Consider the following 18,894-nt stretch of genomic DNA (forward strand, 5'->3'; position numbering starts at 1 on the left):
ACACATGAGATTCGGGTTTGTAGCACTACCCGCCTCCCAAATGGACATTCTATCCTGAGTTTTCATCTTATTTCTAATGACCATCCACAAATGAAACGAGTGCCTTGGGATGCATTGTTTAAACCAAACCATATGTATCCATGAAACGACATTCTCACGATACCGAATATTGTTCCAGACCTCCCACGAAGAGAAGTGACATGATTTTCCTTCAGAATTAATCCAAATCAGCCGATCCTGCATGTCATGAAGAACCGGAACATGAAGATTGATTAGAGCTGGGAAAAGATCATACCAAGCAACCGACCACCTCCAATTGCCACTAGAGTCAACCATATCCGCTACAGAAGATTGCAGGTTGAAACCTGCATTTGCAATGGTTCTTGGACTAATATGAGCACGAAGAGGACAAGCACTGCACCAAGTATCACTCCAAACATTTGTATTAGCACCATTACCGATAGACTTCCACAAAAATGGACGGATTAAGTCACGCAAAGCAAGGATTTTCCGCCACCCCCATGTCATACGACCACGACAAGGTATCTCCCAAAAACTTCTCCCTTTGAGCTTATGGATATGAATCCATTGCACCCAAAGAGAGTTTCTGTTCACTAAGATACTCCAAATATGATTCGAGACAAGAGCTTTGTTAACATCAGCAATGCATCGAACTCCTAACCCCCCTTCGTTCTTAGGAAGACAAACTATCTTCCAAGCAACCTTGGCCTTAACATTCAGCTGATTCTTACCAGACCATAAAAAAGCACGCATACGCCTTTCAAGATCCGTCACAATTTTAGCTGGCAATAAGAAAACTGTGGCCCAATAGATGTGCATAGCAGAAAGAACCGAGTTAACTAGCTACAATCTACCTGCAAAGGACAAAGATCTCGTCATCCAGTTATCAATCTTCTTGTCCATTCTATCAACCAGAATTTTACAATCCTTATAAGAAAGTTTAGACGATATTAAAGGAACTCCCAGGTAGCGAACAGGCAGCGAACCCTCTCGAAACGGCAAAACATGAAGAATTTCCTGCTTAACCGATTGAGGAACATTGCCAAAAAACACCGTGCACTTCGGAATACTGGGGACAAGACCCGAAAGGTTCGAAAACTGCTGGAGAGTGTCCCTAACCACTTTGACCGAAGCAACATCACCATTCACAAAGATGAATAGGTCATCCGCAAATGAGACATTAATAATCTTTTGTTTTTTACAGTGAAGATGGTATCTGAAAGCATTACTATTTCTAGCTGCATCTTTTAGGAGAAACGATAAAACCTCCATCACCAAAGTAAACAAATAGGGGGATATCGGGTCACCCTGTCTCAACCCTCTTTTACCTCTGAAATACCCATAAAGATTACCATTAATGCTTAACGAGTAAGACACCGTGGTAACACAAACCATGATCCAATTCACCATCTTCTGGTGAAAACCAAAAGCACGCAGAATACTTTCAAGAAAAGACCAGCTAACCGTGTCATAGGCCTTCTGAATGTCAATCTTCAATGCACACCTCGCTGGGCCAATTCTCAAATGATAGTTGTGCATTAATTCCTGAGTAAGAAGGATATTGTCTGAAATTTTCCTACCCGGAACAAAAGCCGACTGGTTAATATCGACTAGAACGCCCAAACTTCCTTTAATTCTATCAGTTAAGATTTTACTGATGCATTTATAAATCACATTGCAACACGAAATCGGCCGGTAATCAACCACAGAGTTAGGGGTAGGGACTTTCGGGACAAGAGCAATTATCGTATGGTTAATTTGCTGCAATAACTTACCATTATCAAAGAACTCCAAGATGGCTTTAGTAACCTCATCCCCCCAAAAGTTTACGAGGTGAAACCCTATGCTCTCTCTCCTGGGCGATTTTTCTTGTTCATCATGAAACCCTTCAATTTCTTTGAGATCGTTTGTATAACAGTCTGTGATTAGGGTTTTGATTATCAAAACTCTATAACGAACTCGTTAGCAATAGTTATCAATCTGAAATTAGGGTTTTTCTTTTGTTTTTCTCAAATCGCCGCCATAGTTGCTGTCTAGATATCCTGTTTAATTAATCCGGTTGTTATTGGTCGCGATTTACTGAGTTAAATTTAGCTAGATTGATACTCTGGATTAATCAAGTTAGGATTGACATTCGGCGCTAGGGTAAAGGATTAGGGTTTCGTCTTCTTTGGGTCTGGTGCATTCTTTTGCGGCTTCTTGGCATTGTGGTCGTTGTTTTTTGGTGCATGGTGTTTTCTGTTTCGTCGATTAAGGGAGAGTTGTGTATTTCCTAATGAATGATCGTGATTATCCGGGGAGTAACATCCCTGAAAATCTGGTGAACCAAGGATTGTTTGATCAGAATGGAGTCCCGTTATCTCCATTTTCTACTGATATTCTGAAGGATTCTGGAAATCGCGAGACAGGTTCTACTCCGGATACTATTCCTGTTCGCGGTATTGGCCTACGGGTGACTAATATTGAAGGTAAATCTACGTTACCAAGGAGAGGTATGTTTTACTCAGACAATGTATCGGTTATAGATGGGCTCGCTGCTATTTCTAAACCCGTTACAATTGATAATGTTGAGAAAGTCAGTTCGGTTATTATGGGGGTAGAGAAACGTCAAGTTCATGAAAATTGTAGTCAGCAGGATCATGTTACTGGAGTAAAACCTTTGTCATATGCTCAATCTGTTAGGGGAGCTAGTGAAAGGAAGGTGAATTTTCGTTCGCTGGAAGCTGATGAGAAGCAGGATGGATGTGATGTTGTCCTATCTAGGGATTCAGTCAGAGTGGTGCAAGATAAGCTAGCAAACACTTTGTATGGATACTTTTTGGGGGATCGTGTCGCGTTTCCGGTTGTGGACTACTATGTTAAGAATAATTGGAAGCGATTTGGTTTACAGAAATCTATGATGAACGCCAATGGTTACTTCTTTTTCAAATTTACGGATCAGGCAGGTATGATGAATGCTCTGAATGAGGGACCATGAATTATTCGTTCACAGCCGTTGTTTTTGGAACTTTGGTCACCGTCAGTTAAACTAGAGAAGAAGGAAGTGAAGAAGGTTCAGGTTTGGGTTAAGTTCCATGAAGTCACTATAGCGGCATACACTGAGGATGGTTTAGTTTAATTGCTACAACTATCGGGGAGCCGAAAGCCTTGGATTCGTTCACTACCTCAATGTGTGTAGATATGTGGGGTAGAAGCAGTTTTGCCCGTGCTCTGGTTGAGATTTCAGCCGACTCTGAATTTAAGGAGGAATTAACCATTGCTGTCCCTCGGCTTGATGGAGATGGATTTATCAAGGAGAAAGTTTATGTCGAGTACGAATGGTATCCTCATAGATGTGGGCGTTGCAGTGTTTTTGGTCATAATGAGGATTGTTGCCCTAAGCAGGCTTCGAAAGGCTCTAATGGAAATACTCAACATGGCAAGTTCCCTGGTAATGATAAGAAGTTTAAGCAACCAATTCAGGACAGGGGTATTCCAAAGAGGCAGCCCATTGTGGATGATGATGGTTATACCACGGTTCAAGGAAAGAAGGTAGCTAGGAAGGTTGGATTCAATGTCAATAAACCTAAGCAAAAATTCGAATATAGGCCTGTGGCGTCTAAGGGTAAGGGTGGGGGCCCTAATTCTAATCCGGTCGATTCAACGAAAAAAGATGAGCCGGCTGTTGTGTCGGTTCAGGTTTCGAACTCGTTTGATGCTCTTAATGATCCAAATGTTAATGTGGATGAGAATGGTGATACATCAGGGGCGTCCCATCAAGAGGTGGAGGATGAAGAGGTTGTTGAGGTTCTTAATGAATCGTATGGAGATGAGATGGACGATTTTTTGAGGAAGGGAACTGTTAAATCGGGTGGAACAAAAGGGGCAAGCACTCCTTCTTCGTCGGTTAACCATGGTTAGTGTTGCTTCGTGGAATATTAGGGGTTTGAACCGCCCCATTAAGCAGACTGAGGTTCGACAGGCTGTTAAGGAATTTAATTTAAGTCTATGTGCAATCCTGGAATCACACGTTCAGGTGAGTAATCTTTCTAAAGTTTGCAAGACTATTTTTCGTTCGTGGCATTGGACGTCTAATGGGGCTCAATGCAATAAGGGTACGAGAATTATTGTCGGATGGAATCCTAGTATTTTGGATGTTATGGTGCTCTCAGAATCTGATCAAATTATGCACCTGCAACTGTTTTTTAAACAGGTGAAGAAAATGGTTTTTTGTTCTATAATTTATGCGGCGAATTATTATGTCACTCGTAGGGACCTTTGGAATAACCTTTCAATGCACAAACAATTCGTCCGTAATGAACCTTGGGTGATTCTAGGTGATTTTAATTCTGCTTTAAACCTTGAAGACAAATCTATGGGATGCTCGTCGGTCTTTGCTAGCATGAAAGATTTTCAAGCTTGCGTTGATGACATTGAAATGGTTGACTTAAATCGAACTGGTATCCACTTTACGTGGAATCAGAAGCCAAAGAAGGGGATTGGGTTAATGAAAAAGATTGATAGAGTTATGGGAAATACCCAGTTCATTGCCAGTTTTCCAAGTGCTGTGGCGATGTTCTACCCGTCCAGGTTATCGGACCATTGTCCGTGTGTCCTCAAGGTTCCGGAAGTTAATAAACCTAAACATCGGTCTTTCAATTTTGCGAATTTCCTGGTTCATAAACCTGAATTCATGGGGATTGTCAAGCAGGCGTGGGATACGAGTATTAGTGGTGTGCATCAGTTTTCTGTTGTTAAGAAACTTCGGCTGCTTAAGCCTCCTTTACGCGGTTTACTGTTTCAGCAAGGGAACCTGCACAAGAAGGTGCAACTTTTACGTGATAGGCTTGATGGAATCCAGCGGGATCTTGATAAGGATTTGAATAGTGAGAATCTTCGGGTTGAGGAATCTAATACTCGGCGTGCTTATCAGGAGGCTTTGCTAGATGAAGAGAGGTTTTTGAAGCAAAAGTCCAAGGTGGACTGGCTTTCGGCTGGTGACATGAACTCGGCCTTCTTTCATTCAGCGCTTAAGAATAAAATTCACTACAGTCGGATCGATGTTATTCGGGATGCAAGTGGGAATGTGTTTGAGGATGAATTGGTCCAAAAAGCGTTTGTTGAGCACTATGAGAAATTCTTGGGATGCAAAGGGGTAACGTCGCTCACTCCATCTCCTGAATTATTTTCTAAAACGCTGGATATGGATGCTGCCAATCACATGGTTAGACCGGTCACACCTGATGAGGTTAGACAGGCTATCTTTTCGATTGGCTCGGATAAGGCTCCAGGGCCTGATGGCTTTACTGCTGGATTTTTTAAAAGTGCTTGGCCTATCGTTGGTAATGAGGTGTCGAATGCCGTTATTGATTTTTTTGTTACAGGGAGGCTTCTTAGGGAATTAAACCATACGCTCATTGTTCTGATCCCTAAAATTACGTCACCGTCTGTGGTCACGGATTACCGCCCGATTGCTTGTTGCAATGTCCTGTACAAATGCATTAGTAAAATTATTGCCGAGAGAATTAAAGTGGCGTTGAATGATATTGTCAGTATCAACCAATCAGCTTTTGTGCCGGGTAGAAAAATCTCTGATAACATTTTGTTAACGCAAGAGTTGATGCACAATTATCACCGGAATATCGGCCCCCCTAAGTGTTCTTTCAAAGTTGACATTCAAAAGGCGTATGATACTGTGGATTGGAGTTTTCTCAAGAATATATTGCTTGGTTTCGGGTTTCATTCCAATATGGTTCACTGGATTATGGTATGTGTCTCTACTACCACTTTTTCTGTGTGTATTAATGGTGATGTCCATGGTTTCTTCAAGGGTAACCGGGGGCTAAGACAGGGTGATCCGATTTCTCCATACTTGTTCACGCTTGTTATGGAGAGTCTTACGGCTATCTTACACCATGCGGTCAGGATTGACTCTTCATTTAAATTTCATAACAAATGCGAACGCCAACAGATTATCAACCTCTGTTTTGCGGACGACTTGTTTATTTTTTCAAGAGGGGAGATTGCGTCGGCCAGGTGTATCATGAAGTCCCTCGATTCGTTTACAAAGTTGTCGGGATTATTACCTAATATTCAGAAAAGTACAGTTTTTTTCTCTAATGTGCCGTCTTATGTTAAAACTGCGATTTTGAATATTATGTCATTTAAGGAGGGTATTTTGCCAGTGAGATATTTGGGTGTGCCTTTTATATCTTCTCGTTTGCTGTATAAAGATTGTCAAGTGATGGTGGAGAAGCTTGAAAAACGTATCATGCATTGGAGGAATAAGCTTCTTTCTTTTGCGGGCAGGGTTCAACTCATTGTTTCGGTCTTGTCTTCGATGCATATCTTCTGGTCTTCAGTTTTTATTTTGCCTGCTCGGGTGATTCTCGAGTTGGAGGCGTTGATGCGGAATTTTTTATGGTCTCATGACAGTGCGTTTCAAAAAGGTCGAGCCAAGGTGTCTTGGAAAGCGATCTGTGTGCCTAAATATGAGGGTGGGTTAGGCATCCGTCGAATCAGAGATGTTAATAAAGCTCTTATGACAGCGCATATTTGGAGTATTATTTCGAGACGTGATTCCTTGTGGGTTCAGTGGGTTCACTCATACAGGTTGAAAGGTAAAAGTTTCTGGGCTTGTAGAGTCCCTGCTAGTTGTTGCTGGTCTTGGAGGAAGCTTCTTCAGATTCGTCCGACTATGAGAAGTTTCATTTGGTCCGATGTTGGTAATGGTTTAAGTACGTCAGCTTGGTTCGATAACTGGAGTCTATTGGGTCCGCTCGAGCAATTCATTTCGCCTAGAACTATTGCTAATGCGGGATTTAATATGGAGTCTAAAGTCTCGGATGTGTTTTCAGATAATTCGTGGAGATGGCCAGCCGCTTGGAGGGATTTATATCCGGTTCTAATACAGCTGGATCAAATGTCCTTTGATATGCACAGACCTGATAAACTCGTGTGGCGACAAGGAGATCAGATTCATGATTTTTCTACATCTCGTGCTTGGGATTCGATTAGGCACCGAGAATTGGAGGTTGAGTGGAGTCGTATTGTTTGGTTCTGTCAATGCATTCCGCGTCATGCATTCTTAATGTGGCTGATCATGAGAAGAAAATTACTCACTCAGGATAAAATATTGTCTTGGGATTTATCGCGTAGGAAGAATATGGATATGATGTGCTGTTTACTCTGTTATGCTAACCATGATTCTCACAGTCATCTGTTCTTCGAATGTAAGTTTTCTGCTCAAGTTTGGCATATGGTTAGGTGCAAAGTGGGTATGGTTTCGGTTCAGCCCAAATGGGATGATATTGTTAATTGGCTTCTGTTGCGGTCCAAATCGAAATCTGCGGCAGACTATATTGCGAGATTGGGGGTGGCGGCTAGTGCATATTTTATTTGGCAGGAGCGTAATGCAAGATTATTCAAGAACCAGTTGAGACCTCCGGAAATGATAAGTGAACTTATTATCCAACAGGTGCGGTATAAATTGATGGGAGCGAGGTTGAAGAATTGTGAAAACGTGCGTCGACTTCTAAGGGAGTGGGAGATTAACGGAACTGAACTGCATGATGATGGCGGGTGATAAAGTTTTGTCTTTTGATTTTTTCTAGAGAGTAGTCTAGTTGTTTGTTCCTTTTGGTGGGTTTGTTTGTTTTTTCTTTGTTCTACAGTCATGGGGCATGTCCTGTGATTGAACTAGTGTAGGCTCTCTACACTACTTGTGCGTTTTTGGTTGTGAATATATAGAATCACCGGGGTAACCCTTTACCCAAAAAAAAAACCTCATCCCCCACAATTTCCCAAGAGTTTTTAAAAAACGCCGAAGTGTACCCATCCGGACCCGGAGCCTTATTTTCACCAATAGAGAACATAGCATTTTTAACCTCCTCACGAGTTACTTGGCGAACCATATTACTAGCCGCAACTTGGTCTAGAACATTAGGGAAGGCAACATTACTAGGTAACGAATCCACCTGATCCTCCATACCCAAGAAAGCCGAATAATGAGAGACCATAACCCCATACACACTATCACCAATAAATTGGGTTCCATGCACATCTTGAATGCTATGGATCTTCGAACAAGCATTTCTCATTTTGACACAGTTATGGAAGTATTTAGTGTTCGAATCACCCGCAGCCAACCAATCCGCTTTAGCTTTCTGTTTGAGGAAACATTCTTCATCATATGAAGCGGCTTGAAACTCTTGAAGACATCTAGATTCAGAATCTCTAAGAGTCGTATCTGAGGGATTAGCATCAATAGCCATATGAATATCATCCAGCTTAGTTCTCAACAACTTGACTCGTTCATGCAAGTTACCTTGCTTGAAAAGAAGGCGTCTCAACGGGGACTTCAAGAAAGAAAGCTTCTTGACGACCGAAAACATAGTCACACCTTGCACCTCCTTAGCCCATTCATCCGAAACACAGTTCACAAAACCCTCTTTCTTCACCAAGAAATTGGCAAATTTAAAAGGTTTAGGCCTATTATGCTTTATCGTATGGAAATTAACAATACGAGGCGTGTGATCAGAAACTCGGAACGGGTGAAATAACACAAAGGCATCTGGATAAGCATCTAAAAACTGAATGTTGCCCAATACACGATCAATCTTCTTTAGAATACCCACACCATGCTTTGGTTTTTGGTTCCAAGTAAATTGCATCCCATGACTTTTGAGATCCATCAACTCCGTTTGCTGAATACACTGGGAAAATTCTCTCATACCGATAGTGAGAGAAGACGACCCAGCAAAACAATCATCCAACGAAAGCGCTGAATTAAAATCCCCTAACACCACCCACGGCCTATCCTTAACAAACATCTTATGTATATTTAAGTTCTCCCAAAGATCCCTTCTAGCTTGATAATTATTTTCGGCATAGACAAACGAGCAGAAAAAAGTTTTATTATCAGATTTCGAACAAAGTTGCACGTGCATAACCTGGTCCGTTTGAGAGATAACCATAAGATCCACCATATTATTGTTCCAGCCTACTATAATTCTAGTGCCTCTAGAACAACAGGAGCCATTTGACGTCCAATCCCACACCCGAAAGACATTCTTGCACACCCTATCAAGATTAGTCACAGAAACATGTGATTCCAATATAGCACAAACCTGCAGCCGCTTCTCAGTGATGAGTAACCGAACCTCTCTTTGTTTCAGGGGAAGGTTCAATCCCCTTATGTTCCAAACCGCTAAGCTATCCATTAAAAACCACTTGACCGGGAGTGCTTGCCCCCTCAGAATGTTTTCCATTTGTATTAGCGTTCATAAAATCTGAAATTTCCGTTTGAAGTTGCTCCATGACCCCATCATCTTTTTTATAAGAAGTATCCAAATTACCCGAAGAAGAGCCTCTCATTCCCACATCACCATCTAAACTCTGATCATTTGAAAGAGCTGAAAAAGAGTTCCTTAAATTCAGATTGCTCTTAATGGCTGTATCGCTACCTTGGTTCTTGTTTCCTTCTCCATCATCATGCTTCGTCCCCGAGGAGCTCGGCTTAGAGTGATCAGCCTTTTGTCTATAGATAAACTTTGCTTTCGGTTTCTTTTGTGGAAATCCATATTTCGCGGTTTTCCTCGTATCTGTCACAAAACCCTCATCATCCACAGTCACCTGCTTAGTTTTAACATTAGGGGCCTTTGGACATGTAGCATTACAATGACCAAACAAATAGCACTCCGAGCACCTTTGGGGCTTCCATTCATATTCAACCTTAACTTTTTCAGTAACATAACCCCCCTCATCCAGCTTTGGAATAGCAACAACTATATGATCTTTTAACTCATTATCAGCCGACACCTCAATCATGGCACGAGCAAAACTAGTTCTACCCCAGTTCTCCATGCACATATCGGCAGTATAACTAACCAATCTTTTAGGAACCCCAATCTTGGACGCCAAAAGGCTCAAACCATCATCTGTATAAACGGCAATTGGCACATTGTGAAACTTAACCCACACAGGAACTGTTTTAATCCCCTCCTTCCTAAGAATCACCGAAGGTGACCAAACATTAAGGAACAACGGATTTTTCCGGATTAACCAAGGACCCCCCTCAAGAACTTTAGCCATACCCTCAGCCGAATCAAATTTAAAAAAGAAAAAGCCATTAGAATTCATCATAAGCCTTGAGAACCCAAATTTGGCCCAAACATTTTTTTGCATAGTATTCAACTACCGGGAACGGCAGCCTACTACCCAAGAAATAACCATACAAGACATTAGTGAAACGTTCTTGAACTTTCCGAACAGCCTCCTTAGGGATTACAACGTCAGCATCTTCCAATACATCTTAAGCCTCCATGTGCCTGAAATTAACTTCTCTTTTCTGGTTATGCATAGTGGACGATTTCAGCTTTTCAGCATAAGTGCTCGACGATGATCTGATTTCATTCTGCTTCACATCACAAGCAGAAGGTGAAGTAACCGGCTGGACAGGAACTGTGACTTTTTCCAGCTCATCAATAATATTAATAACCCTAGGATCTTTCTGCACTACACCTCGACGAGGCAACAAGGGGTTCCCATCAATCTTTAACGGCTTGCTAAACAGGCCAGGTTTATCTCGCACATCATGAAGATTCGTTGTACCCTTAGAAGTAATGAAAATATCCTCATGCATTCTATCAGAAAAGGACTGAAACCCTAAATCCTCCAAACCCATATCGCGATTTCTTTCCATGCAGGAGTACGTACAAAACCCTAGACGGCAGAAAACATGCAACGAAAGCACCAAACAGAGAAACAAAAATACTCACGGCAACAAGGCTACAGAAACCCTAGATGAAAAACGAAACGAAGAACCCTAACTCTAACTTCAAAAGATTAGAAACCAGGGTAGAAGTCTAGAAACCTTACTCAGAAGGGACGACAACACCCCAATACCTAACCCAGATCGATCAAAGTTAAGGATGAAGAACAAGAACTATGGTTTCAAAAGGAATCGCCAAAATCGCCTGGAGACCAGAGAGAAGCCATGACCAAAAATAAGGCTAGACATTGTTTTACAAAACAGTTTGTTTTATACAAACTCATTTTTACTTGGTTATTCATTTAACCTTACATCATTCTTTTAACTATACATATCTATCATCGATTTTCAAACGTTTTATAAAAGCAAACACTTAAACTGGATTCATGACAAGTTTTTGGTTAAACATTTTCTTAAACCTAAGTCATGGATCCTATTTTTCATAAAACCTATGTACTCGCCGGCATTTTTATGCTGACGTATTTTCACATGTGTTTCAGGTACAATAGTTGATGATATTTGATGATGATATTGATGCATGCTCACATAGGATTGGACGAGACCTTAGTGACATTAAAAGATGCAAGACTAGTTAATTTTTGTTATGTTTCTTTATTGTTAAGACATTGTAACTCATTTAATTCAATAAAACAAAATTTGTTTAATCCATGGTTGTGAAACAATGATTCTGTTACAACACTCCCCGTCGTTTCCGCCATGTTTTGTTGTTTTACGTGGTCGGGGTGTGACAGAAAAGTTGGTATCAGAGCCAATGGTTATAGAGAATTAGGTTATTAGTAATGCTTTGACCTAGACTATAACCTTCCTAGAACCCTAACGCGAGTTTACTTGCGTTTACTCATAAAACAATACCGTCACTTATCCTTAGGTGACAACCACAACAAGAACATAAATTTGATCTGCCTTGAAAACTAATCATCTGTTCTAGGATGATTTATTATAAGGTTTTGAACCCTTCCAGTTTGACTCATATTTGGCTTAGTGCCTTTTGAGTTTTCAAACTCGTCAAGGTTTGGGTCTAAATAATGTGAACACGTGCAAACTGGAAGAGTGGGTGCCTGTACCCTGGGTCTTCTGTCTAAGGCTAGAGTGTTCGTACAAATCCGCAGTATCGGACCAGTCACTCTTACCTGGGAACTCTTGGGGTGAGTGTCCACTTATAGGCGAGCATGTCTTCGCGATACATTTTATTGACCCGCTTACTTTGATTAGTCACTATCTCATTTGTTTGCCTTTGGTAACAAACAAATGGTCATAATCTTCATGCGTTGTCATTCTCTTTTGACTATCTTTTGCTTGTTTCCTCCTATGCCTTCCATTTGTCTTCAAGATGCCTCTTCATCGCAACAATACTCAAATGTCTAAACCTGGTGCTGCAATTACCCAGCGAATAGGCGTCGTACTCCAGAGGACCGTTGATTTAGCTATCACCATGACTCGCCTCAGGGATAAAGCTGTATAAGGGAACTGCTCCTTGGTGCAACCAATGCCACCGTCATCATCCGAATCGAATACCCTGTTTCAAATGTACCCACAGTAGACGATGGGGACATTTGGTTAACATGTGCCGCTTTGCAATCTAAAGAAAAGCTATTACAAACCCTGCTGCTGCTTAACCTTCAATTTCTGCTTCATATGTTGCCTTGGAATATCTAGCACCTCAACCTCATGAACTTTCTACCTTGTGTATCGACGTAAGCACGCCTAGTGCAAGGTGTCGGAACACCTCTCGTTACACAAACTCCAAAATCCATATAGGATCTTTCTATCCTCATAATTAGATCCTTGTGGGTGAGTAACATTCATCGGAGTCCTTAATTGAATTCTCTGTATGATTCAATACGTACATTACAATTCAATAAGGACAAAGCCGAATTCCTATTAAGATTTCTCTATCTTCATAGATAGATTCTTGAAAATGATTAAAGTGCCAAATGAAATCCACGGATTGGATTCCTGGTGTACTTTAAGTATCCGCGTCCAAAGATAACAAATTAATAACTGAGTTAGGCAACTATGTGATTATGTGCTTATGTGTTCCCTTTTATGTTTTCGGTGTAATCCAAGTTTTTGTTGTCCAATTCCTCGTAGAATCTTCCATATCATTCGTATAAGGGATTCATAGTAGGATATCCAAAGGTACTATATTAAATCCTCAATGGGCTTTTACGTGATAGTAAAGACCCTTGGATTATATTGTACTATTCCATAATTAGACCCCTTAAGTGGTCTAGTTAAACAGATTGATCCAAAAATCTAGTTAGGAATATCATGTGATGATATAGCTGAAAGGACTCCTTGGTGGCCTAGTTAAAAAGATCATCTGTCAACCTAATTAAGAGGACCCTATGGTAGTCTAGTCACCCTCATCACAAGTTTGATATTCTTCCCCAAAACATTACAAAACAAACTGTGCGGACTGTGCAAGGAATTACGTAATTATGGATGCATACATAATTATGGAATTTAGTGCACAGAAACCACAGCAAGTTTTGTCGTGTATCTAGAGTTAACCCTGTTCATTTTCGTTTCTGAAGAAATTATGGAAAATGACTCATTCCGTTCATTTTCGTATCTGAAGAAATTGTGGAAAATGACTCATTCCGTTCATTTTCGTATCTGAAGAAATTGTGGAAAATGACTCATTCCGTTCATTTTCGTATCTGAAGAAATTGTGGAAAATGACTCATTCCGTTCATTTTCGTTTCTGAAGAAATTGTAGAAAATAACTCATTCCGTTCATTTTCGTATCTGAAGAAATTGTAGAAAATGACTCATTCCGTTCATTTTCGTTTCTGAAGAAATTGTGGAAAATGACTCATTCCGTTTCATTTTCTTATCTGAAGAAATTGTGGAAAATGACTCATTACGTTCATTTTCGTTTCTGAAGAATACCCATTAAGGAAAATGACTCATTCCGTGCATTTTCGTTTCTAAAGGATACCCATTAAGGAAAATGACTCATTCCGTGCATTTTCGTTTCTAAAGGATACCCATTAAGGAAAATGACTCATTCCGTGCATTTTCGATTCTAAAGGATACCCATTAAGGAAAATGACTCATTCCGTGCATTTTCATTTCTAAAGGATACCCATTAAGGAAAATGACTCATTCCGTGCATTTTCGTTTCTAAAGGATACCCATTAAGGAAAATGACTCATTTCGTGCATTTTCGTTTCTGAAGGATACCCATTAAGGAAAATGACTCATTCCGTACATTTTCGTTTCTGAAGGATACCCATTAAGGAAAATGACTCATTCTGTGCATTTTTCGTTTCTGAAAATTTTCCTTCGAAGGGAAATGAATATCCCTGATTTTTCCTTCATTTCCATTTCTGAAGAGTCTCCGTTAAGGAAATGACATGATATTGCCTTGCATATCTTTGGTGGCTATTTGACACAAGGTTACAGATAGACTCCTACGAATAAATTCGGGACGAAATTTCCTAAAGTAGGGGAGACTGTGACACCTGTGTCACCACCACCATCAAATAAATACCAAGCCAATGAAATATTGTATTTCATACTTGGGATCTGTATAAATATGTGTATCTTTTGCACGTATCAATTCTTGTTTGATTTCGGGCTTTAAATCGCTTTCTGGAAGGTTATACGCGATCTGATGCGTAAATATAACCAGTTTAATGCAACAAACACTCCGGAATAGTGAAATAGGCTTAACATACCTTAAATAACCATTACATAACTTAGAAATAAGTTTTGGATGGTTTGGTATGCCGAAATCAAGTTTATTCGCTTACAGGGACTAAATTCGACAAACTGCGAAAGTATGTCAATTTATACTGTAACAGACCTTCCGGAACTTGATCATAAGTTAAATATGCCCTAAATATTCTTTACATAGCTTAGAAATAGGCTTTGAAGGGTTCGGTATGCTAAAATAAACTTTATTGATCAATAAAGACTAAAAGCGTCAAAAGTGCATAAGTTTGCATTTTTGCGCATATCTTACGTCCTGAATATATCCGGACATCCAAAAATTTATGTAATCATTAAAATATTTTATTTTAGTGATTGGCATGATAAAATTCCATTCGTCGCTTTATTTGGATCGTTTTTGCGTTCGTTACGACTTCCGTCGTAATTAACCGAATAACGCAACCGTACGGCCAAACGAACTGACATCCGTGATGTCTGTGAGCATATTTTAAGTTCCCTATACTTTAGTATCATCTTAGAGCCTTGAAATGAGGTTAAAGGGGTTTAAAAGTGCCAAAAAAAATCAAGTTTTACAAGTGTAGGGACCATTTTTGAAATTTCTGGCAGATTCAATGAACCTAGTCCATTTTGAAGTGTTAATGGTTTTCACCCATGGTTTTGCAAAACCATGGGATGGTATTCAATGAACATAGTCCACATTAGGGGCTCCCATGGTTTTTGAAAACCATGTGCCCACATGTAAGGTCTAGATCAAATCACGTTTTTCGACGAACGATCTTAACGGTTCAAGGAAATCTATAAATACCCCTCACCCATTTCATTCTTCCTCACATTTGAATCTGATTCTACACTCTCTAAGTGGAAGTATATGCTTCCTACCTGAGAGTGAATCGGGTTCGAATCTTGCGGGACCTTCTGTAAGTATTCTTTCGTGTTTTTCATTCGTTTTAGCGTTAAAGTCAAACTGCGTTTGACTTTCTGCATTAACCAGTTTATGGTCAATTCCAAGTTCGTTTGAACTTCATAACGTGAGCGTAATCACGATGGTTATAGTCCCTAGTAACTATACCTACTGATTACCACGTTATCTAGGCTCAGTGACGAGTCGTAGTTTCGGCCAAAATGCGTTTTCTCGCGTATTTTGTAACCAAACTACTCTAGGGTATTAAAACCGTTTGTTTTAATACCAAACCTGTTTTCTAACTTTACTAAACATGTTCTAGCATGTTTAGCTCGTCGCTTTTAGATTTGTGCTTGTTTAGGGTCGTAAAGGTAAGCGATCTAATCAATCGCTTATGCTTACGAACCCGACCCAATTGGTCGATCTTTAGGATCCGACCAAACACTTTAGGTGACCATAGTTGTATAGGGAATAACCTTACGAGGTTGTACCTTATGGTCACGTCGTTTAAGTAGTTGTATGATAAGTAGCTCCTATGCCTTAGGTAAATTACCAAAATACCCTTTTTGCGCTAAAATTCATTTTAAGCCTATGTAACGTAAATTTTGGTATCTAAACTGACTTAACAACAATATAAAACATGTTAAGGCATATCTTGCTTGTCATAGGACTAGTTAGGCATTCCAAACGCGTTTTACGCGAACGACGCGTTAAAGTGGCGTAAGCTACCTAAACGGGTCGTAATGGGTCAAAAGCACTTAGGATAGGTTTCGTTTTAGTACGTAGGCTTTGTTAAACCATATTACATAAGTTCCCATACTTATTTGGTTTACGAACCCTTGTACTACCCGATCCTCCGATAGGTCTGTTTATTAATGGAGATACCTATATAGGTGCCGTTTGATTCCGTGATCTTCTAGCTTTGCTTGGTGGTTATTCTAAGACTTCTAAGCACCCTCAAGTGAGTACATAGTTCCCTCTTTTACTGTTTTCCAAATGTTTTGGGGTGGAACACATGTGCCTACTTGTTACTTTCATGATTTCATGCTTTTATATCATATACTTGCTATGTTCACTAGTACACTATTAGTACATGATTTTATTATGTTTTTGCTATGTATGCCATTGTGTGCATATTTAGTACATCGTTTTACATAACACTTCATGCTATGTATCTTCATCATACTTAGTACATTTTACATCTCATGCTATGTATGCCCATTGTGTGCATACTTAGTACATCGTTTTACAAGACATCTTATACTTGGTATCATGCTATGTATGACCATCCGTCGCATACTTAGTACATTGCTTGTGCATTCTTACTTATGGTTTGGTGATTACATATTTCACTTGCCATACATGACATTTTGTGTACACATTTCTTGATTAACATTTGACAACGTTTTAGACATGGGCAATTTACATTGGTGGTTTATGTGGGTAAGTGATTTGAGTAACGAGATGTGTGTAATGTGATACAAGCATGGTGGATACGCCGCTGGTACTTCCTATATATAAGTGCTTGTATTATATTACATGGCGTAGCGTTATTTAAATCATTCATTTGGATTTATGCATTTTTACACAAGGTAAATTTGAATGGGGATACTGAGAAGAAGGAAAATGATGACTTTCAGGTTGTAGGAGCCAAAAAGAAGAAACCTAACAATCAAGGGCTTCATATGAAAAACCAGAAGCCAAAGGTAGTTTACAGGCCAGTTGTCAACCCTAAACCGAAATCGTCCTCAAAGAGTCCGGTACAGAATCAGGTTTCAACGTCTAACCCGTTTGACATTCTAAAGGAGGATAATGGTAATCAGGGAGGTACCACTGTGGGTCGAGTGGAGAAGAAACTGTCAAGTGACAGGGAGGAATCGGATGAGGAGGTGGTTGAAGAAGTCTATAATGAAACTAGTAAATTTATGACATCGGGTATTCATCCTTCCTCTTCGAAAGCAGGGGCAAGCACCTCTTCTTCCAAGTTCTCTAATGGATAGGCTGTCTGCTTTTCGGCTGAAGGGGCTGCTGTTTTGCGGCTACTTTATATTTGATGATGGTGGTTGAGGATTATGTTTGTGTTTTTGCATTGTTTTGTCTACTAGATGTCTTGTCATGATGTATAGTAGACTAGGTTATGGGGTGTTATAGGTCTTTGGTTTTTATTTTGTTCTACATATATGGGGCATGTCCTGTATATGAATTAGTGTGGAACACATCCTCACTACTTGTACTTATTTGCGGTTGCATTTTAATAGATTCACCAGGGTAACCCTTTACCCAAAAAAAAAAACATATTTTTCACAAGACATTGTTTTACAAAACAGTTTGTTTTATACAAACTCATTTTTACTTGGTTATTCATTTAACCTTACATCATTCTTTTAACTATACATATCTATCATCGATTTTCAAACGTTTTATAAAAGCAAACACTTAAACTGGATTCATGACAAGTTTTTGGTTAAACATTTTCTTAAACCTAAGTCATGGATCCTATTGTGACAACTCGGACTTTAGACCTACTTCGTACATGTTATGATTACGAGATTTGATTTAAATAAATGATATGTCATTATGTGCTACGTGTATTGTGTATTAAATGTGGTTGTTGTTAATAAAAATTGGATCGCACAACACACTCGGCCCAAGGGCAGCCCAAGCGGATGGGCCGGCCCACTCCCATACGCGCACAAAATTAAACACCTTAGGGACTTGATTGTTTCTCATTGTTACAAAATATCTTAACACACACTAAACCCTAGCTAATCTCTCCCTCACGCACAACCGGACGGCATAAGCAAGAATCGGATCATCTCTTGTAATCGGTTAGTGTTTAATTGTGTTTTTGATTGATTGCTTGATTTCATGAACGATTAGGGATGTTGGTTTAGTTGATCGATCGGCCGGACATGTTTGATTGAGTTTTGAAATCGGCCGAATGTGTTTGTTTGCATGATGATCTAGGATTCTGAATTAATGTGATTAATCTTGTCATCTTTAACCGATAGAATGTGTTAGAACCGGATACCATTTGCATGATAATCGGATAGTTACTAATCGGCCACCATGTCACGTAATTGGATTTATTGTTGATCGGCCGAATAGGGTTTGTAACCGGCCGAACATTGTTTGTTAATCGCTTGATCATCGTTAGATCTGTGAATAGGAATCGGATATGCTCATGTAATCGGATGGTTAACTTGGTTAATTGGTTGGTGAATGGGCTAGATTGTTGATAGCCGGTTTTGTGTTCATGACTTGTTCAATTAGGGTTCTTGATAAACATGTGAATTTTGCTGGTTTGATCTTGTTGGTGTTAGCTAAATGGTTGGAATTTTGTTAATCGATAAAACGATAAGTATGGAAACCATTAATTAGTTGTAGCCGATTATATGAAACTGATCGCATAAAGTATGCTATTCACACGAGTCCCGATCCGGACGAACTGACCTATCACACGAATTCCGATCCGGACGAACTGTCAATCCGGACGGATTGCAAACCGGACGAATTGTCC

The 18,894-nt window shown here is 39.9% G+C and overlaps 2 protein-coding genes across 2 annotated transcripts; both read right to left on the minus strand.

Moving 5' to 3' along the window:
- Positions 1 to 7,621: 7,621 nt before the first annotated feature.
- On the minus strand, positions 7,622 to 8,831 carry LOC110875954. The gene is made up of 2 exons (XM_022124144.1): positions 7,785 to 8,831; positions 7,622 to 7,687 (listed from the first exon to the last, which is right to left on the minus strand). The coding sequence occupies exons 1-2, from the start codon at positions 8,829 to 8,831 to the stop codon at positions 7,622 to 7,624; spliced, it is 1,113 nt and encodes a 370-aa protein (XP_021979836.1).
- A 382-nt stretch (positions 8,832 to 9,213) lies between these two features.
- Positions 9,214 to 10,185, minus strand: LOC110875955. Its single transcript, XM_022124145.1, has one exon. It carries the CDS (start codon positions 10,183 to 10,185, stop codon positions 9,214 to 9,216), a length of 972 nt encoding a protein of 323 aa, XP_021979837.1.
- Positions 10,186 to 18,894: the final 8,709 nt, after the last annotated feature.

This window comes from Helianthus annuus, chromosome 9 (assembly GCF_002127325.2).
Source record: "Helianthus annuus cultivar XRQ/B chromosome 9, HanXRQr2.0-SUNRISE, whole genome shotgun sequence".
Lineage (NCBI taxonomy): Eukaryota > Viridiplantae > Streptophyta > Magnoliopsida > Asterales > Asteraceae > Helianthus > Helianthus annuus.

Excerpts from the sequence above, each read along its gene's own strand:
- LOC110875954 (XM_022124144.1), bottom strand. The coding sequence starts at position 8,831 with ATGTTTGTTAAGGATAGGCCGTGGGTGGTGTTAGGGGATTTTAATTCA. Across the intron at positions 7,688-7,784 it reads GGGAAATTGTGGGGGATGAG|GACATGCCCCATGACTGTAG; the intron begins GTTTTTTTTTTG and ends GTTCAATCACAG.
- LOC110875955 (XM_022124145.1), bottom strand. The coding sequence starts at position 10,185 with ATGCAAAAAAATGTTTGGGCCAAATTTGGGTTCTCAAGGCTTATGATG.